This window comes from Falco naumanni, chromosome 13, assembly GCF_017639655.2.
Source record: "Falco naumanni isolate bFalNau1 chromosome 13, bFalNau1.pat, whole genome shotgun sequence".
NCBI lineage: Eukaryota > Metazoa > Chordata > Aves > Falconiformes > Falconidae > Falco > Falco naumanni.
Window position 1 is genome coordinate 12,958,351 of NC_054066.1, and position 18,104 is coordinate 12,976,454.

The 18,104-nt window shown below is 39.9% G+C and overlaps 2 protein-coding genes across 8 annotated transcripts in view; one reads left to right on the forward strand and one right to left on the reverse strand.

The window, feature by feature from the left end:
* Positions 1-10,691, reverse strand: part of ATR (ATR serine/threonine kinase) — a 42,655-nt gene extending 31,964 nt beyond the window's left edge. Inside the window, exons 1-13 of one of the 2 annotated variants that reach the window (XM_040612847.1) lie at positions 10,584-10,691; positions 9,580-9,671; positions 8,472-8,615; positions 7,018-7,907; positions 5,834-6,021; positions 4,390-4,584; positions 3,943-4,169; positions 2,965-3,117; positions 2,626-2,824; positions 1,769-2,028; positions 1,182-1,372; positions 974-1,074; positions 490-661 (exon numbers count right to left, since the gene is read on the reverse strand). In XM_040612847.1, the coding sequence (XP_040468781.1) occupies positions 490-661; positions 974-1,074; positions 1,182-1,372; positions 1,769-2,028; positions 2,626-2,824; positions 2,965-3,117; positions 3,943-4,169; positions 4,390-4,584; positions 5,834-6,021; positions 7,018-7,907; positions 8,472-8,615; positions 9,580-9,671; positions 10,584-10,642 (2,871 nt within the window). In that variant the 5' untranslated portion in view covers positions 10,643-10,691. Of the gene's footprint in view, positions 1-489; positions 662-973; positions 1,075-1,181; positions 1,373-1,768; positions 2,029-2,625; positions 2,825-2,964; positions 3,118-3,942; positions 4,170-4,389; positions 4,585-5,823; positions 6,022-7,017; positions 7,908-8,471; positions 8,616-9,579; positions 9,672-10,583 lie in introns of those variants that run through there. The other variant, XM_040612848.1, reaches the window with a different exon arrangement.
* Positions 10,692-10,758: 67 nt separating this feature from the next.
* PLS1 (plastin 1) overlaps positions 10,759-18,104 on the forward strand; it is a 47,351-nt gene continuing 40,005 nt past the window's right edge. For 3 of the 6 annotated variants that reach the window (XM_040612849.1, XM_040612854.1, XM_040612850.1), the window contains exon 1: positions 17,775-17,920. The gene's annotated coding sequence lies outside the window, so the exon portion shown is untranslated. Of the gene's footprint in view, positions 10,889-11,516; positions 11,540-12,112; positions 12,219-17,774; positions 17,921-18,104 lie in introns of those variants that run through there. The other 3 variants (XM_040612851.1, XM_040612853.1, XM_040612852.1) reach the window with 3 other exon arrangements.

Genomic DNA, 18,104 nt, shown 5'->3' on the forward strand with positions numbered 1-18,104 from the left:
AACCACATTTAATTTCACAACCCTGGATTCAGACATTGCATTATTAAAAAAATATTCAAAATCAGAAAAGTTTGCTTTTGATAATTTTCTTCTAATCGGAGCTCCTGTCTTTAGATAAAGGGTGTAAGAGAAAAACCAAATCAATCACATCAGTTTTATGCCTGTGGTACATTGACTTCAATTCCAATTTAAAATAATAGCTTCTTGTGGCAAAGGTTCCATACAATGCAAGAAACTATAGAGTTCCTTTATTTCAGAATAACAGCATCTAGGGAATAAGAGAGAAAAGCAGTACTGTTGAGGGGAGCAGATCATGAAAAAGTCAAAGACTTCCCATCCTTCCTGAATGTTTGTGGGTTGTGGGGTTTTTTTGCTTGGTTTTTTAAATCATCTCTTTCTTGTCCAATGAGATTTCACCTTGTAAAATACTATAATTTTAACATCATTTTCAAAACACACAAAAAGAACCATCAACTCTCTTCTTTTTACCTGACAGATAGGCTTCTTGTACTGACTGAAAAATGCTTGCAGTTTTATGGACTTTGCTGCTGCCAGGGATCGAATTTCTGTGTATGCTGCTCCAGCCACAGAAGCTGACTTGGACAACAAACAGTGTAACAAATGCAAGAGGGCAAATGGTACCAAATCTCCTTTTGATGCCCTTACAAAATAAGCAGAAGAAAAAGAATTACAAAGGAGAAAAGAATCATTGCATTAATAACACTACTTCAGAATATATGATACCATAATGCAAAATGACTCATCATTCTATTTGCATGGCTTATCTATTCCTATGACAGGGCAAAAGAAAATGAAGAATGTTCCATACGAATCAACAGCATAGAATAGTTGCAAAGGTCTCTGGACCACAGCTGACCTTGAAATAAGTAATTTACTCACATTTACACCTGAACAAAAGGTTACTTTGCATCACAAACTGACATTGCAATTTTCACTGTACTAACAAAAATACCTTCCAATATCTCCTGTTGTGAGAATCAAGGTATCTTTAAGCTCATTATTTCTTGATATTTTGGCATTTGTATAGGCTTCTTTCATTCTTGAAACTAACAGCTGGAACATAGGAAAAAAAAACCAAAAAAAATTTAGAGCATTTGACATTAGTGAAAAAAACCCATAGTTAAGTTAGGAAAAACAACAGAAAAAAAGTAAAAACTCACCTCTTTTATGAATCCTTCTTCAGAGTCTAAGGATTCTAGTATGTTCTTTATGCACTCACTGAAAGCCACTCTGACAGCTTTGTCTGGATCTTCCATTAGATTTAATAAAGACCCAACAAGAACCTTCACACTGGACTCATCAGTGTTAAAATCCAGATGTTTGCAAAGATGAGGTATATTATCTATAAATGCTGGATGGCAAGGAAAGGAAAAAGTATTTTTAATGTTTTGTAAAAATCTATTGAAGTGCACAAAGCAGTGATGCAAGTAAGCCATAAAGCACACTGTATTTTTTGTTAATCGGAAGAGTAAGTATTGTCAAACCAGACACACTATTTAAGATTCTTATTTTATCAAGTATTATGTTTCTATATATAGCCATAGAACAAAATTGAGCCATGGTAGTTTAAAAATAATATTAATGACAACTCCAAAGATAAGCGGTGATATCAACAGAAATACAACACTTCAAGCACCATTATAGCTATTAAAAAAAAAAAAAGAAAAAGAGGAATGCAGAAAAGTATAGTAGCAGTGACTTAGTACCTCACATAGAAGTGCAAAATGTTAAAGGTAAAGTCACCCACCTAACTTTACTGAACTGGATACTTTGCTATCGAGGAGAGTAAGAAATGGCTCGAAAACACGGGCTTGCACGGAACAAGTTGTTTCATGAGTAGGAGTCACAGTAAGGCTACTACATAAAATACCAGAAGTAACATCCTTAATAGCAGAGTCCACTAAGGAAGGTCGTACACTGAATGTGCCAGAAAGACAGCAAGACAATTTCCCAACTATAGCAGCACAAGCCTCCTTGACTAGCTCAGACTTATCCTTAATTTGATTTCTGAAATGGAAACAAAACCAAAACCATTTTAATAGATCATTTAGCTAGAAATCTATATTTCTACATTGCCTGAATTCTCTATACCAGAAGTACTATTAGGACAATTTAAGGATCCATCTGACTAAATTAAATTCTCTTTTTTTCTTTCCAGATTACCCTCAAGTTCTATTAAATGTCTGAAGTAGCACTGAGCACAGTGAGTCTGTCATATTAAAGAAACTGAAGACCAGACACAATAGGACAGAACACACCAAGCTGTATATTACAGAAGGCAGGGAAATTGGAAAGATTTTAAGAGATATACAGACAAGTCTCATGTATATTTAACTAACAAAGATATCACCTTTCCCCTCCATTCAAATTGGGGTCTTCAACTAGCCAAGTAATTTGCATACTGACATGGGAAGTGAACACTATTCCATCATACAGACATCATCACTTACACCTATCCTGTTGATATCTTACAATTTCTGAAATTGAGAGCTAGCAAATTCTGGATGAAATAGAAATAAATACTTATTTTTGCACTTATACTACATTTCATATTTGTTATTTTTTCTTCTTGCACAAAGACAGAAAAGCAGCATTAATACATACAAAAGAGCTTCAGGAATCACGCTGCAGGACTGCACACTTGGTGGGTGAAGGAGGAGAGAGAATCCTTTAATGCAAGTAGCCCGAATTACTTCATGGGGACTTTGTAGTGCCCAATGGTAAATGGATTTTCTCCAATCCAGACAGATGTTTTTTGGGAAGAGAGATAGAAGGAGCACACAGTGTGACTGAGTTTGGGGTGCTAAAGAGAAAAACCAAAATAAAGCAAATAGTTATTTGATCTAAACTTTTAATATCACCATAAGAGGAAGAAGAAAATAATTTTACTTTAGAACAACCATTCCAGAGAAACATTAGGGTTATATATTTTAAAATACTTACAGAAACACTGTGCAGTTTTTTGACTCAAAATTAGAGGATCGAACCCAAAAGCAGATGACTTAAGAAAAGAATCATCAGGATGGCTGTAAATCCAGGGCAGAGACAGCAATCCACATAAGTTACCAAGAATCTCATCACTTAGTGGAATTTTCACTAGAAGTGAAAAAAAATAAAGCAACAAACCCCCCTGATACTTGTCCAAGTCTGTATAGTTTATAAAACAGGTGCACATTTTATGTTAATTTGTTACAAAATGTTATTTTTTATCATCAACAAAGATTAGTATCACTGTTCCCGCATGTTGATATCCTACATTTTAGACATATAATATATGATGTAGTGCCACATCAAAATTATCTAAAAGTTTAATTAAACAGCTGACAAAATTTCATACATGAGCAGCAGAATGAATACAACTTTGGGATCTCAGGATTTGTACAAATACTCTCAGGTGGACTTTGGGATGGCTAGTAAGCTGAACTCATAATAATGCTTTAGTCTTAGTAGAGTCTGTCCTCCATCATACTAGCTACTTTTAAAAAACCATGCAAGTACTTAATATTTTTGGTACACTTCCTATGTGCCACATTTGCTGAAGCTGGTCAGAAGCCTTGAAATCTTTTAGTGAAACTGAGATAGTAAAGCATGCTGCCTCTGTGTGTTTTAAGAAGAAAGCTGCTAAAAGTTCCTTCTTTCTTAGGCATATTAACTATCCCTATGTAGTCCCTTGTTTGGATAAAAATCTACAGAAGTACAGACAAACACTAGTAAAATACATTCAAAAAGGAATGCAAAAGAAGCTCTCTGAACAGAGAAGAGCACTCTTTGTTTTTTAGTGTGACTTTTTTTGTACAGGAATTGGAGTTCTAGCACAAGATCTATAATTTGAGTACCTCTTCCACAACAGACTAATTTAGTCAGATGCATTCCTAATTTACAAATCCAATAAAAGACATGCTAGTTTAAAGGATTTCTCACCTTGTGCATACAGTAAAGCATCAAAGATTTTCACTATTCTGTCAATCACTTGTTCTAGGTTCATAGTCTGCGTAGCAGCCTCTAACAGGTTTATGCAGATTTTCAATACTCTTGTGATAAAATCAGAGGAAATCCATATGAACTGTATATTCACCACTGAATCCGAGGAGCTCGGAGTATTCTTACATGTGTCAGCGTTACATGGATGAGTTACTTTATGACCTATACTGTTAAAATAGAAATCACATGATCAATGCAACAGACTATAAACATCTAATACTGTATTGTTTGTAAGCAAAGTTATTATGAAAATGTGGTTCTTCGAAGCATACAGGACTTATCCAATACTTGTCCTGATACACGGACAAGCACTGAAGTAATCTACAGAAATTACAGTAACAGTTACAAGAAACTATTGGTCTCACAGTTTCACCTTGGTACCTTTACCTGGTAGAATTTGTTGGGGGAGAAAAATGAACTATGCACAAAGCAGCTAGTCGCAGGATTACAGTGATCCCTTCTATGGTCTGAAGAACATCCTCTGTCAGAATTTCCTTCTCAAGGCTAAGTATTAAGGATGCAGCTTTCTTTGTGATGGCATTCCACAGAGCACTCTTCAATTTCATGTTTACAGGACTAAGTCTGTAAATTAACCACATTAATTGTTTTCCAATACATACTTTTCCAGAAAAGATAAACCATCATAGCAAAACCAGAGCTAATCCATGTGGGATACAAGATTAGGAAGATACCAAACAAAGCTTTAGCTTAAATATGCTCTTTGGGAGAACAAGATACTAACTCAAGTGACGTATGATGCAAATCAGACATCTGAAAGGCTATAAAGGTGTAACACTACAATCCCAGGGTGGTTCCTGATGACTATAAAAAGGAAAACGTTACACCCATTTTCAAGGAAGGCAAAAAAGAGGATTCAAGGAACTATAAGCCTGCCAGACTAACATCAGTCCCCGAGAACGTTACGGAAAGTCTTCCTTGAACTCATTTCTAGCTATATAAAGGACAAGAAGGTGGCGAGGAACAGCCAGCAGATATTTACCAAGGGCAAATCACGCCAGACCTAAGTGGATTCCTTTCTACTATGAGACAGATAGCTCTGTGGAGAAAAGGAGAGCTGCTTATTTCGAGGACCTCAAATGGCCGGAAAACTAGGCTGACAAGAGCCTCATGAAGGTCAATAAAGACGTGTCCTGCAATTGGCACACCCCCCCCCCCCCCCCCCCCCCCCGTGCAACAGAACAGGCAGAGGGCTGCCTGACCTTTGGAGAAAATGAGCTGGGGGACTTCTGTTAAACTTAAATATAAAAGCAGTGTGACCTTGTTGCAAAGAAGGTCAACTACATACTAGGCTGAATTATCAAGAGTGAAGGCTGATCATGAGCCCATATGTGGCGCACAGCATGCTGGAGCCAGTTTCGACTGCCCAAATGCAAGAAAGAGATCAACATTCTGGAACAAGTCCAAGATAATGATGGAGCTGAAGCACAGCACAAGCAGCGGCCAAAAACTGGCTTTGCTCATCTGAGAACAACCTGACTTAACTAGACCTGCTTTAAACATGTCCAAAGCATCAGCGTAGCCACATACATGATTCTGTCATTCAGTACATATTCTCTCAGTTTTCTATGTGTAAAAATTAGAACAATTTGCATTGAATGTATTAAAAAATAGTATCTAATTAAAGTTTGGCTTAAAAATCATCTCTAGATTATGAACCTTCATAATATAATTTAGATTTTCTCCCAGAAGATCTTTCAATCTGGTTCTTATGAAGTAACTGCTTAAAAAAAGTTGTCATTTCCTATTATTCACTAGCCAAATTACTATAAAGGTAGTTATTCAGTAAGTGTTATGCATTACTGGGTCATACGTTACTGGTGTTGGTGATTTCTTGGGATGCTTTGATGCTATGCTTAGTCGTCGTCTTTTCTCTGGAACTTCATCACTGCTGCTGCTCCATCCATCAGTATCAGATGTATCTAGCTGGTTCTGATGAAGCTCCTGAAAGATTTCTTCCGTTTGTGTTTTTAATGCTGTATAAAGTGGACTCACCAGGTACTGGGATGGATAAACAACAGAGGTACCATGATGTATGTTATGCCTTACTTCTCAAAGACATGTTGTTTCTGACTTAAAATATGAAATCTCAAATTATAGTAACAAAGTTCTTAAAAATCTTTCAGTTTGAAAACTTCAATTACAAGACGAAAACTCTCATAAGCAATGAAGTTTCCTGTGTTCCTACCAGACAGAATGCAGCTTGTACAGCTGTACTCCAGTTATTGCCATATCTTGCTACCAAAGCCATCAAAACAGACAAGCTAAGTTTAAGAAACAATAAATATGATACGCACATGGCTGTATAGGGTAGAGGGCAATACTCAGCATATCAACACCTCATTGTACTTTTAAACGAAAAGGTAGATTTAGATTGGACATTAGGAAGAATTTTTTTTATTTTTTTTTTACAATGAGGGTGGTGACACACTGGAACAGGTTGCCCAGAGAGATGGCAGATACCCCATCTCTGGAAACATTCAAGGTCAGGTTGGATGGGACTCTGAACAACCTGATCTAATTGAAGTTGTCCCTGTTCATTGCAGGTGGGGTGGATCAATGACCTTTAAAGGACCCTTCCAGCCAAGACTATTCTATGATTCCATTTTATTTCAAAATTTCTGTGTGCCTGTACCGAACAAATACAACAAAATGAATATGGTTAGAAAGAGCAGCTCAGATGAAGTGAAATTACTTGTAAAGTTGACCTTGAATGAGTGTACTCTGTGCCTTACCCCCACTTTATACTATGATTACAGACAGACCCTTACGCTTCTCAATAGTTCAATACATCTAAAAAACCATAGGGTCCAGCTACAACCAACTAATGAAAGAATTCAGAACCGAACAAATATGTGAAACAGTTGAGAAACCAGGAGTATCAATCTAATTATGCAACTAAAAATGGTATTTCCTAGACTTTCTTCCTTGCACAGAGGTAGATTTTTATACATGGATCTATGCACGTAACAAATAGAGTTTTTAAAATTAACCTACCTCTTGTTCTTCCTGAGTTCCAAGCACATTCACAAAAATTCCACATATGGTACTGACATAGACTCTTCTTACTTGTAAGGCAGATTCATAGCCAACTGGAACAAACTCCAGAAAATATTGCAGTATATGGCAAAAAGCAGCTTTCAGCTTTTCACACTGAAGACACCTAAACACATCGTCTTCAAACAATGCACAGAGCTTTTCTAGTAGCATATTCAAGTAGACAGGTTCAAAACTTTTGTAAGAATCAGCTTCAAAAGGCAACAATGTCCTCACCAACAGTAAGAGTGGTTCTCCAAAGAGTTCCAATTCATCAGTATTCATTTCAACTGCTGACTGTAGAATTCCCAAGAAGACTGTGAAGAAAACACTGGCCAGCTGTTCTGGTGGTCCTCCTAAATGAATTAATTTTACTAAAAACTTCACTGCCAAAGTTTTAACTTTTGGACTGCCATACTCTAACAGCGAGCAGCCTATTCCCCACAGAATAGTATCTTGTCTTACAAAAAACACATCTGCAACAATATCTGTCAGAATAGACATTAATATAACTTCCAAACATTCTACATTGGGCATGCCCATCAGCTGTAGTGGTACCAATCTTAAATATCCCACATTGTCACTCACACTGCTTGAAAATCTCTTTACAGTCACTGGCCAGACCAGTCCATCTCCCCAGGGATGGTTTTGTACATCTCTTTCATGCAAGAAGATTAAGTCTTGGAAAAGCTGTAGCAAGTCTTTTGTTAGTACTTCAAAAATGGAACAACTCTTAATCTTGAACAGAAAAAGTAAAGAGCAAATGACATCACAAATGTTTTTGTGCAATGTGTTGCAGTTCGGAGTTGCAGCAATTCGGAGAAGCCTTGTTATGATCCAGTTACTGAATTCTAGGACAATAAAAAAGAAAGAGCAAACACATAAGATAAAAAAACCACCAAAACCTCCTGTTAATGAGCACCTCCTTGAGCACAGGTTGCTCATTAGTAAAACAAAAGAGGACTCCTTGAGATACTGCATGTAGGCTCAGTAAACAGAGCCTTCACTGAGACTTTTCTTCAGCTATTCTTATTGAAAAAGAGGAAAAGGGGAGAGGGGGGGATGCACACGGGACAGGGTGAGGTGGAAGACAAACATTTTACATAGCATAGTTCCAGTCATTTGCCTCTGCCAAAAAAACCCTCAGGCAATGAGTATGCATACAGGATATCTCATCAGTGTGAACTGGACAATATCACCAAGTAATGGTGATGAATAAAGTCAAACTCTTTCCTCATAAATTTCAGTTATCACAAGTACAAATCAATTCACAGTATTAAAAGCCTATCATAATATTCACTTATAAATAAATGCTGAACTTAAGAATCTGCCTTTTTCCCATTTTTGTTCTTTTGCATGATTCCATTGTCAGAAAATGTAAAACCTGAACAAAAATCAAGCTTCAACAAACTCACCAATGCAACTGCATTCAGTTTCCTCCTGATTTCCATCCACATTTACAAACATAAGTGGGGAAGATTTCATGATATGTTGAATAAAATCAAGCAACATTACAGAACTTGGCTGCGAATCTGACTTCTTAATCAGTTCCAAAGCAACTTGAAAAAAAAAAGGAGACACATTTCTGAATTAGCATTGCCATAAATAAACTTCACAAACTTTGTTTGCACCTAAAGAGAAAGAAGAATTTTTTTACATAAAATACTATGATATGGTATTAAACCTGTATAATTATCAATTGAGTGCGCTTTATTAATCCATTAAGATGATTTTGTGCATACCATAAACCCTCTGTGTAATGCCAAACCGTATGAAGAAAACTACTAAGTACTCAACTTGAATAATATTAGCACTACACACGTTAATGTTTAATTAGTATTATATCCAACTGTTTGATGAGTGAAGAATAGCAAATAGTTGACATTTTAATTTTTTAGTCACACAATTTTACCTAGGTTTATGAACTCGGTAGAAAGAAACTTCTAAGAATTGTTCTAAATCTCCAAGAAACAGAAGTTTTTAAATGGTAAGTTCAGCTTTCTGAATCAGAAAGTTTAGAAAAATACTAAACATATTTAGTGCTACTCTATCACTCCACTGAAACAGGTCTCTAAATCACATAAGATTCATCCAAATTCCAACAGTTAGTTAGCACAAGAAGGAAAACTCTCTTGGATTCAGATGGTAATTAACCAGAAAAGTTACATGGTAATGATAAAATACAACACATATGCAAAGGCAGTATTTAAAGCAGATCAGCTTTTTGTTTTTATTTTTATAGACTCCATTTCAGCACTATAAGAGAATTAAGAGTAACATGGGTATGGTATTTAAATTGATCAATTCAACCACGCACCGCATTTCCACCTTTTTTTTATCGATTTAACTTCCTATCATGATAGAAAACACTTCACCACAGAAGTTATTAAAAACTAAGTTATAAATGGTATTGTATTCAACTACTAAATCTCTATTGAAATAAGTTTTAGCACTTTTTTTGGCAGGAATTGCTTAAAGCATAAAGTAGATAATAATTTTAAAAGCTAGGGATGTAATACTTACCAACATTTACATCTGTAAGAATTCTGTCAATGAACTGGCAGAGTATTTGTCTTGGTTTCTGTACAACCGTATTGTATTCTGCTGGAGTAGCACTAAAATAAAAAGTACATTATTTTGATATTATCCATTTTAAATTATAAAATAATTATTTGAAGTTATCTCAACAACAGAGTGTTAAACACTGATTTTTTTTTTTTCTTCTAGAAGTCTTCAAAAATAAATACAACTCAATTTCGTGTTTTAGGGACCAGTGTATTGCCTGTGCCTCTTTCTCCTTACTCTTCAGAAATACAGTTCTGTGCTTAACATCATTTCGTTTGGTTATACAATTATGTTTGATCTATATTAAATCCACATCTGGCAGACTAAGGGATTTAGCCACATGCTACTACCAAGCAACAAACCAGCGTTGGTGCAGGAAAAAATAAAATTACGAACCGGTTTCACTTTTGGAATTAATCAAGATTATCCAACTACTTGCTACCAATACCCTGGGTAAGAAGTGTCAAGAGGAACTGCTTAGGTGGCTAAGGTGATAGCTAGCTCCCATCAGGTCAAACAACATACAGTTGTACTTCCATACCAGCTAGCTGCCTGTCACAAAACAAAGCCGCAGTATTGACGCTGCCATTAAAATATTAGAGCCAAATATTATCAAGGTCGTTTAATTATGAGTGAAACCACATCAGAAACACAAATTCCCAGGACGCTGGGCACTATACAGGCCTACACACAGGCTCTACCTGCACCACCCAGGAGGGAATGAGGGAGGAAGGGAAGGAGGGAAGGACGGAGCCCCCCAGGTGGGAGTATCCTGGACAGGTGTCGGGAGGCCGCGACCGGGATGAGGGGAGGGCGCAGGCCCAGCCCCGGGAGACCGCGCACAGCGCTGGGGGACGAACCTACTTTTCTGCCTCCCCACGCCACACGCTAATACCAAGACCGGGCGCGATTCCCCCCCCACACACACACGTCTGACAAGGCAACAGCTGAGTCCGTCCTACCTGGCCAGCTCCCGCAGCGCCGGGATCATAGAAGCCATCTCCAGGCCCTGCTCGGCCATGGCTCCCGCTTTGAAACGGGCCGCGCGCAGCTGAGGCGGGAGCGGCGTGACGGCGTCCGGCAGGACCCAAAACTCCTCCCTCGGCGAACGGGCGCTGCGCTCCCTCGCTGCCGCTGCTGGAGTTTAACCGCTTCGTCGCCAGACAAGAGAGCGGTCACGGCGGCTCAGCGCTCGCCGTCCAATGGTTTCGTACGGGGAGTTCGCTGCCCCAGCAGGGCTGTCCGCCGCGGTGCAGTGCACAGACAGGTAACCGAGCAGGGGCCGAGCGCACCCTGTTTCCCAGCACAGGCGCTGCGGGGCTGCCGGGAGCGCCAGACGGAGCCCGGCCACGACGGGATCCTCGGTGGAGCACGGGCTGCAACTCCAAGGGACTCGCAGCGCATTGAGCGGGAGGGAGGCGCCACAGTTGCGAGGACGGCTTACAGCGAGGGGGGAGCGGCCGCGGCCCGAGAGGCGACAAAGGAAAAACTTCGGTGCTGGCTGAGAAACTCCCGGTGGAGCGCTCGCTGCAGCTCACCGCCGGCCCGGGCGCCCCCTTCCCCTCAGGGCGCCCCCTTCCCCTCAGGGCGCCCCCTTCCCCTCAGGGCGCCCCCTTCCCCTCAGGGCGCCCCCTTCCCCTCAGGGCGCCCCCTTCCCCTCAGGGCGCCCCCTTCCCCTCAGGGCGCCCCCTTCCCCTCAGGGCGCCCCCTTCCCCTCAGGGCGCCCCCTTCCCCTCAGGGCGCCCAAGCGCAGCCCCGAGCTTGGCGCCCTCCGCCTCTGCCAGGTGTGACAGGAGCCCGCGGCTCGGCCGCCCCGCCATTGGCCGCCGCCCCTCCGCTCGCCCCGCCCTGCCGGCAGCAGGTGGCGGCGGGCCCCGGCGAACGGCGCGGCACTGCGGGCGGCGGCGGCGGCGGGCAGGTAGGCAGGCAGCTCCCGGTGGGGCCCCTCTGCTGGGCCCGGGGCGGGGCGAGTTCGGGTCGCGTAGCTGGCGGGACGGCGCCCACCGGTTCGGCGCTCCTCCCTGCAGGCAGCGGTGAGGAGTGTACTTAGTATTTCGGTTATTGTTGCGGGTTGGTTTTATGCTTTTAGCGGATACTGATTTCTGTTCGCCTTCCTCTGAGGTAGCGAGCGCGTTTAAATGCATGCAGTATGGAGAGCGTTGGGGGCGGCCCCAAAGGGCGGCCCGGGTGCCTTACGGTGCGCGGGGGGTCCTGGCGCAGTGCGGCGGTGGGCCTGGCCCTACCGGCGAGCGGCGCTGTGACCTGCGGCGGGGGCCCGGCCTGCGCGGGCGGCCGGTGGGTCCTGCGGGTGGGGAGGGGTGGGACAGGGGCCCTCCGGGTGGGGAGCGGTGGGATGCGGGGTTTGTGTGCGGATGGGGATAGCGGGGAGAGCGTGCGGCGGGAAATTGAAGCCTGAGCTTTGCTTTTCTGCCCGGGAGGAATAGCTCGTTCTGCATTTGTTTGTGAACTTCGTCTTAGCGTTGTTCCTGGGCTGAAAGAAAACCCTCTTGGAGGATTCCCGTTCTCCTCTGATTCTGTTCCCCGTTTCCACTGTGCCAGGGCTGTGTCTTTTGGGTGCAAAACTGCCCACGGAGCAGGTGTGTGTCTGTATTTCAGTTACTGACCCATTTCAGATGGATCATTTTGGGAAACCTGTTATTTATTTGTAGAGAGTTATTTATTCCTGTGAAATACGTGTTTGTTTTAATGCATATGTTGAAAATTGTGCTGACACTTCAGAGGTTGCTAACATGGGAAAGACCTGGAATACTACAAGAAACTTTACAAAGCATATCTGGGTTTTATCTTTGTTTTTCCCCACATTGTGCAATGTTCTCTACTAGCTGATTTCATAAAATACTGTATTTCAAGCCTCATTCCTAGAGGGAAAGCAGAAACCATGTAGCTTTTGTGTTTTGTTAACTAGAACTTTAAAGGTCCAAGAAGACCAAGTATTGTCTGGGTTTTGTTATTGGTGCTATAGTGTTATTTTGAACACAAAATTTTCTACACAAATTGTATTAAAAAAAAAAAGTGAAAACAACGTTCTGGGTGTAAACTTCCAAGCCTGAGAAAAAGATCGCGCTAAGAAAGGTTTAAATTGTACTGCTTGCTACTCAGATGTTACGATTTCTGTGTTATCCCTGGTAAGAAAGATAGCAAGTTACTCGTTGGGATTTTAGGAAATATAAATTCATTGACTCGTTGGGTGATTTTTTTAAATTTTTTTTTTTGGTGCTGGTGAAGCATAAGTGGGGCACACAAAGTGCTTAGCGGGGAAAAAAAAAGGCTTTTGTCTGGTAGTCTTGAGTAAACAGTGAGATCATATTAGTATAGGCGTTGTAGAAGTGCTTTCATTTGTCATAGGTAGAATGCTATATAAATTTGTGGTGCAGTTTCTTTAAGCATTTACCAAGTATGCAATTTAGGCTTTTTTGTAATAAGTATTCATTAGCAATTCACTAAAGAGCGATCTCCTGCTCCCCATTCTTCACGGAGAGTCAAGTTAGGAGGCTTATTTTCCTCTCTGGTTGCAAAGCCCCATCTACTGCCTTCTGGCCATATCATCGAGTGCTTCCTGCTACCCATGGTCTTATAAGACTCAGTATAAGACTGCCTATAACAACTTCATTGTCCTGTGAGGGTGTAAGAATTCTTCTAGATGCTCCCCATAAGAACATTTTTATGGGCATTCACAAAACCTAGCACTCCCCAAACCGTCCAAAAAAACCACCAGCTCAAACACCTGACTTTGTTCCTTGCTTTTCTTAAACACACATTAAGTAGCTCAACGAACTCTTGATTCATCTCCTTGCTTCTTCCTTATCCTGTTATTTTATACTTTTATGTCTCTTGACCCTCAGGAGGAGGAGCAGGTATATTATCATCAGCTGGAGAGAGTGACTAATTATTTATGAAAATAGTGTGCCTTGAGGCGTTCTGTATTTTCTGTTCCAGCACAGCATTCAGATTACTTAGGTGAGCAGAGCTCACAGCTTGCAGGATTCGGGGTTCTGGGGTGGGGGGGAATTCATGCAGATAGGTAGAGCTGAGTATCACATCCAGTGTATGTGGCGCAACCAAGATTTCTGCTGAAGCTGATGTTACTATATTCTCCACCCATGCCTGGGCTGTCCTCTTGCTGTGTTGTTGCATGACTCTTCGACACTGAGACCCCTGTATTCTTGGGCTTTCATTCTTTACCACACACCTCTGCAGTCCGTGTACTTATTTTAAGACACTCAGTGACTTTGCCTTGGATCAGTAGGTCCCAGAGTACAAGAGCATGCTGTTTGTACTTTTATTCCCTCTGTTTAATTCTGAGGTAGAACTACTGTTCTTGGGGCTCATCCACTCTCTGGATGTATGTGGATGTTCCCCCATGTGGTTAGTGCAGTTGCAGTTAAATCTCAGCTGTCTCTTGCAGGTGGATACAGGTGGTTAAACTAAGACGTTTAAATGCACGTGTGTGATGATGCCTCATGAACTGTGAAGACAAGAATGTTGTACAAGCTGATACTGTGATCAGAGGAAATGCAGCCATGATGGTGCATGGAGGTTCTCTGAACCGTACCAAGTAGTTTCGTGTAATATCAAGGTGTGCTTGTGGCTGATAGTTTGCATGGTTGCTATCATAACATCTGATGATCTGGCATGATTACTTGAAGACTATAATTTCTGTCATGAAAGTAGTTGTCAGCATAGTTGCCTGACCTTTGAACGCATTGCATTGTTCCAGCACACCATAAAAATGCATATTCCAGCATCCTCTGTGTATCTGTGCTTGTGTTGCTTTCAACTTGGCTGGTGTGAATGGGCACAAATTAAAATTATATCTCACCCTGAATATTGGTTTGATGTTTTTAAAAAAAGGTTACAAATTGAAGCGGTAAACAGTGGCAAGGACAACAGACAAGAAGAGTTTAAAAACAGGCTATGTAAATCCAACTAGTAAACAAAAAATAACAGGTAAAAGAGGGGAAAAAAATGAGGAAAGAAAATATGTAATATTAAGATCTGCTCCTCTTAGGTCTTTTATTTCTACAATTTCTAAGACAGGTCTTAGTCCTGCAAGCATGTATCCATGTTTTTTATGTGAATGAACCTGCTTATATACTTAAGGCCATTGATGATGTAAAATCAAGCATTTGAGTTATTTGGAGGGATAACATGTTAGATCTTACATTCTTTTGGAACCTGATCTTATTATTTATATAGCAGCAATGACTATGTTTTGCTTATCTCCAACTACTGCTATTAAAAATAGTTGCTTTTATGTATATATCTTCTGATTACTTGTTTCTTGTTTTCCAGTATTTCCAGAAAAGTATTATTGTTGAGGCTTGTAGCTGTGGGGGAAACTTGCAGAAATGTAATTACTACCAGGATCAATATTGTAACATCAAGACTTCTTGAGTTGATAATTTTGGGGTGAGAGCCCACACAATAAGGAAACAACAAGTTGTAAATGTAGCTCTGGGAGAAGGTACTGAGCTAAGCAACTACAAATGCTTTTCAGTCTAAAACCTAGGTTTCAGGATCTTCTGTGTAAGATGTTGTCTCACTAGCTCATTTCAGCCTTGACATTCACTGAGCAAACGGTTGACTAGTAGTCGTGTTGTGATACGCAATGGGATATTAACAGCAACAACAGTGGCTGGCATGAGTCACATCAATATGGATCAGGAGTTCCAGGTTACTGATAGAACCTGTTCTATGTTACGGACATGTAATCTGACTTGATTAAGAGGTTTTTAAGGATCGCTGCTGCTACACCTTTAAAAAAGGCTGAAATGAAACAGTAAGGGTGACTTCTCTATTCTACAGTGTATTATGTTTGTAATAAAATTACTTATTACATGATTTCTGCTTTGATTCAGCTGGTCCATGCAGGAAATAAATGTCAGTCATGACCTTGTTATATACATAATTATTTGTTTTGGTATGTCTAAATGTAAATTACTTGATGAAATTCTAGGTTGTTTTTTTTTTTTTCTGTGTGGAGCTGTGTATTTTGTTGATGCTATAACATACTGGTGTCCAAGGAGAATGAAGTACATCACAATAGTTCATTAATGAGACTGGTATTGCTAAGCCTTAGAAATAAATTATGCATAAAGCAGTTTGTGTGCTTCTATATGCATTCTTCTAGTGGGCAAGGATTATCAACCCACTTTCAGGGCACTTTTGCAGATGTTTCCTTAATAATAATAGGCGCTAGCAAAAGGGAAAAAAGAAGCTGGATCCAGTATTATCCACTTTAATTCGCTTAGTGTATTCATCCTTTCATCTTGTTAATAATCATTGGTAGAATGGACTGATTAAAAACATTGATATGTAGAAAAGCTGAAATACTAGACAGTATGTTATCAGCAACATTATATTTATTTGAATGCTCATTTAAAGGATTTGGCACAGTGTGAGCTTCAGGAGCTAGCTCTGCTTGTTTCTTTTCAAACCAGCTGTTCCCTGATAGGTTTTTCTTTTCCAAAATTTTTACAGTTTGGAATGTTTTTCTCTTGCAAATTTATTAAGATCCTCTTTAAGCTCCATGTCTCCTTTTCTTCCATTTTGTTTCCACATGTCCTACCATTTCTCTTTGTGCTAGTTTATCCCCTTATGACCAAGGGAAACTGGATTCTGTTCTCTCATATCGTAAAGGTAGGTCAGTATGAAGTAGTATGAAATTGTTTTCTGTTGAGCTTAGTGTTATACTTCTGTGATGTTTCTAGTCCTTCTGAGCTTGATTTTTAGAGTCAGGAGATACTGAATTGAAACCAATATGGATTTTGACAGCCATATAGCTGTCATCAGGACTTGACTCTGATTGTAAATATTTTTTCCCTCCCCTCCCACCTTAGGTAACACGCTATATTAGGTGAGAAAACAATTCATAACTGAATATAAATATATATTCTGCTTTATTTGTCATCACCTGTATCAGCCACTTAATTGTATGGGGCAGAATATTTTTCACATCCCACATCAGCACAATGTTATAGCACATAAATTCAAATCTTATAGATAGTTCCATTGATCCTAAAAGAGTTACCATGTACTTGAGTTCTGTCCACAGATAACTACTTCAGTAGTTCAAGGCCTCTTGGACAAATTCTTCCAAAAGCTTCGATCTTGTTCGTCTTAATCATCGATATTTATGTCTTTGATCTTTCCAAAGGGATTTCATTATTCTGATTTTACTATATGTCTCCAGGTAAGTATTGCTAAACATACATGAAAAATATATATGCTCTGTAAGCTACAGTGTTGGGAGCTCTGTAGTGTTTTGAATAAAGTAAAATGTAAGTTTGTCAGCATTAACTAAAATGTACATGTGGATATGCCATTGCAAAGTGGAGGTTTCCACTGTGTATATGGGAATTACTCCAGCTTTTTTTTTTTTTTTTTTTTTTTTTAGTCATTCTAATGAAATTAAGCTTGGCAAAATTTGCCTCTTGCACTTTGGTAACGCTCTGTGTGTCAGGGTAAGTGAGCTTTTGCATAAAGATGGTATTGAAAGGGAATGTACTCTTTTTTTTTTTTTTTTTTTTAAAGAAAATTTTAAAAATACATGCAATTAAAATCACACTGCCCAAAATTTCCAAAATCTTTGAGACCATCCATTCTGCCTTAAACTCCAACCTCCTGGTTGGCTTCTTCGGCAAGGGCAAAGTGGTTTGGTCATGTCCTACCAAAGCTGCTCCCAAGAGAAGCTTGACAGCAACATGAATGTTTCTCATGCCAGAGCAAATCCCTACTTGTGGTGCTCTGTGTTAGGTTTGCTTTCATAAGGTGGCTTGCACCCTAAAATGGCAGCCCTCCTGCTGTGGTGAAAGATGGCTACTGGGTCAGCCATGCTGGGCTTTTTTTAATAAAGTTCTGATAGACTGCCTTGGGTGAAGTAGAAATTATTAAATTATCTATAGTAATAAAATCATATATTTCTGTTGCATTCCAAAACTGCTGCATGCTTTTCCTCCTGAAATGTTTTTTGTGGTTGTTAATCTATAGGACAAACTCTTTTGTCATATAGTTTATTCAGTCTGCTTTTTACTAAGTAAATTAAGATTGAGGCATTTGATCTCAATAGGATTAATCCATATCTGTCCTGCTCAACCAAATAAGCCTATGTTGGATGAGTAATTAGATTCTACTATAGTCTCTGTGCTACCAAAGAAGTGCTTCGTTATGCTGTCACTTCAGTTGTACTGCTTTCAGCTGGACTCCTCAACCAGAGGGAAATAGACCAGTAACAACAGTGGGAAAGCTTATCTCTCATATTTGCATGGAAATATGGAAGGTAAGCATAGTGTTGGCTTGCTCATTATAGTAATAGCACAATAAATATTTCTGTGCCATGTTTAGAAATTTAAAAATAGGGATTTAAATGTAGATACTTGTTTAACACTCAAGAGTGTTACTTTTAGAAAGTTGCATAAAGTGACAGCTGTTGGTTTTTGTGAAGGTCAGTGGGAGGAGGATGA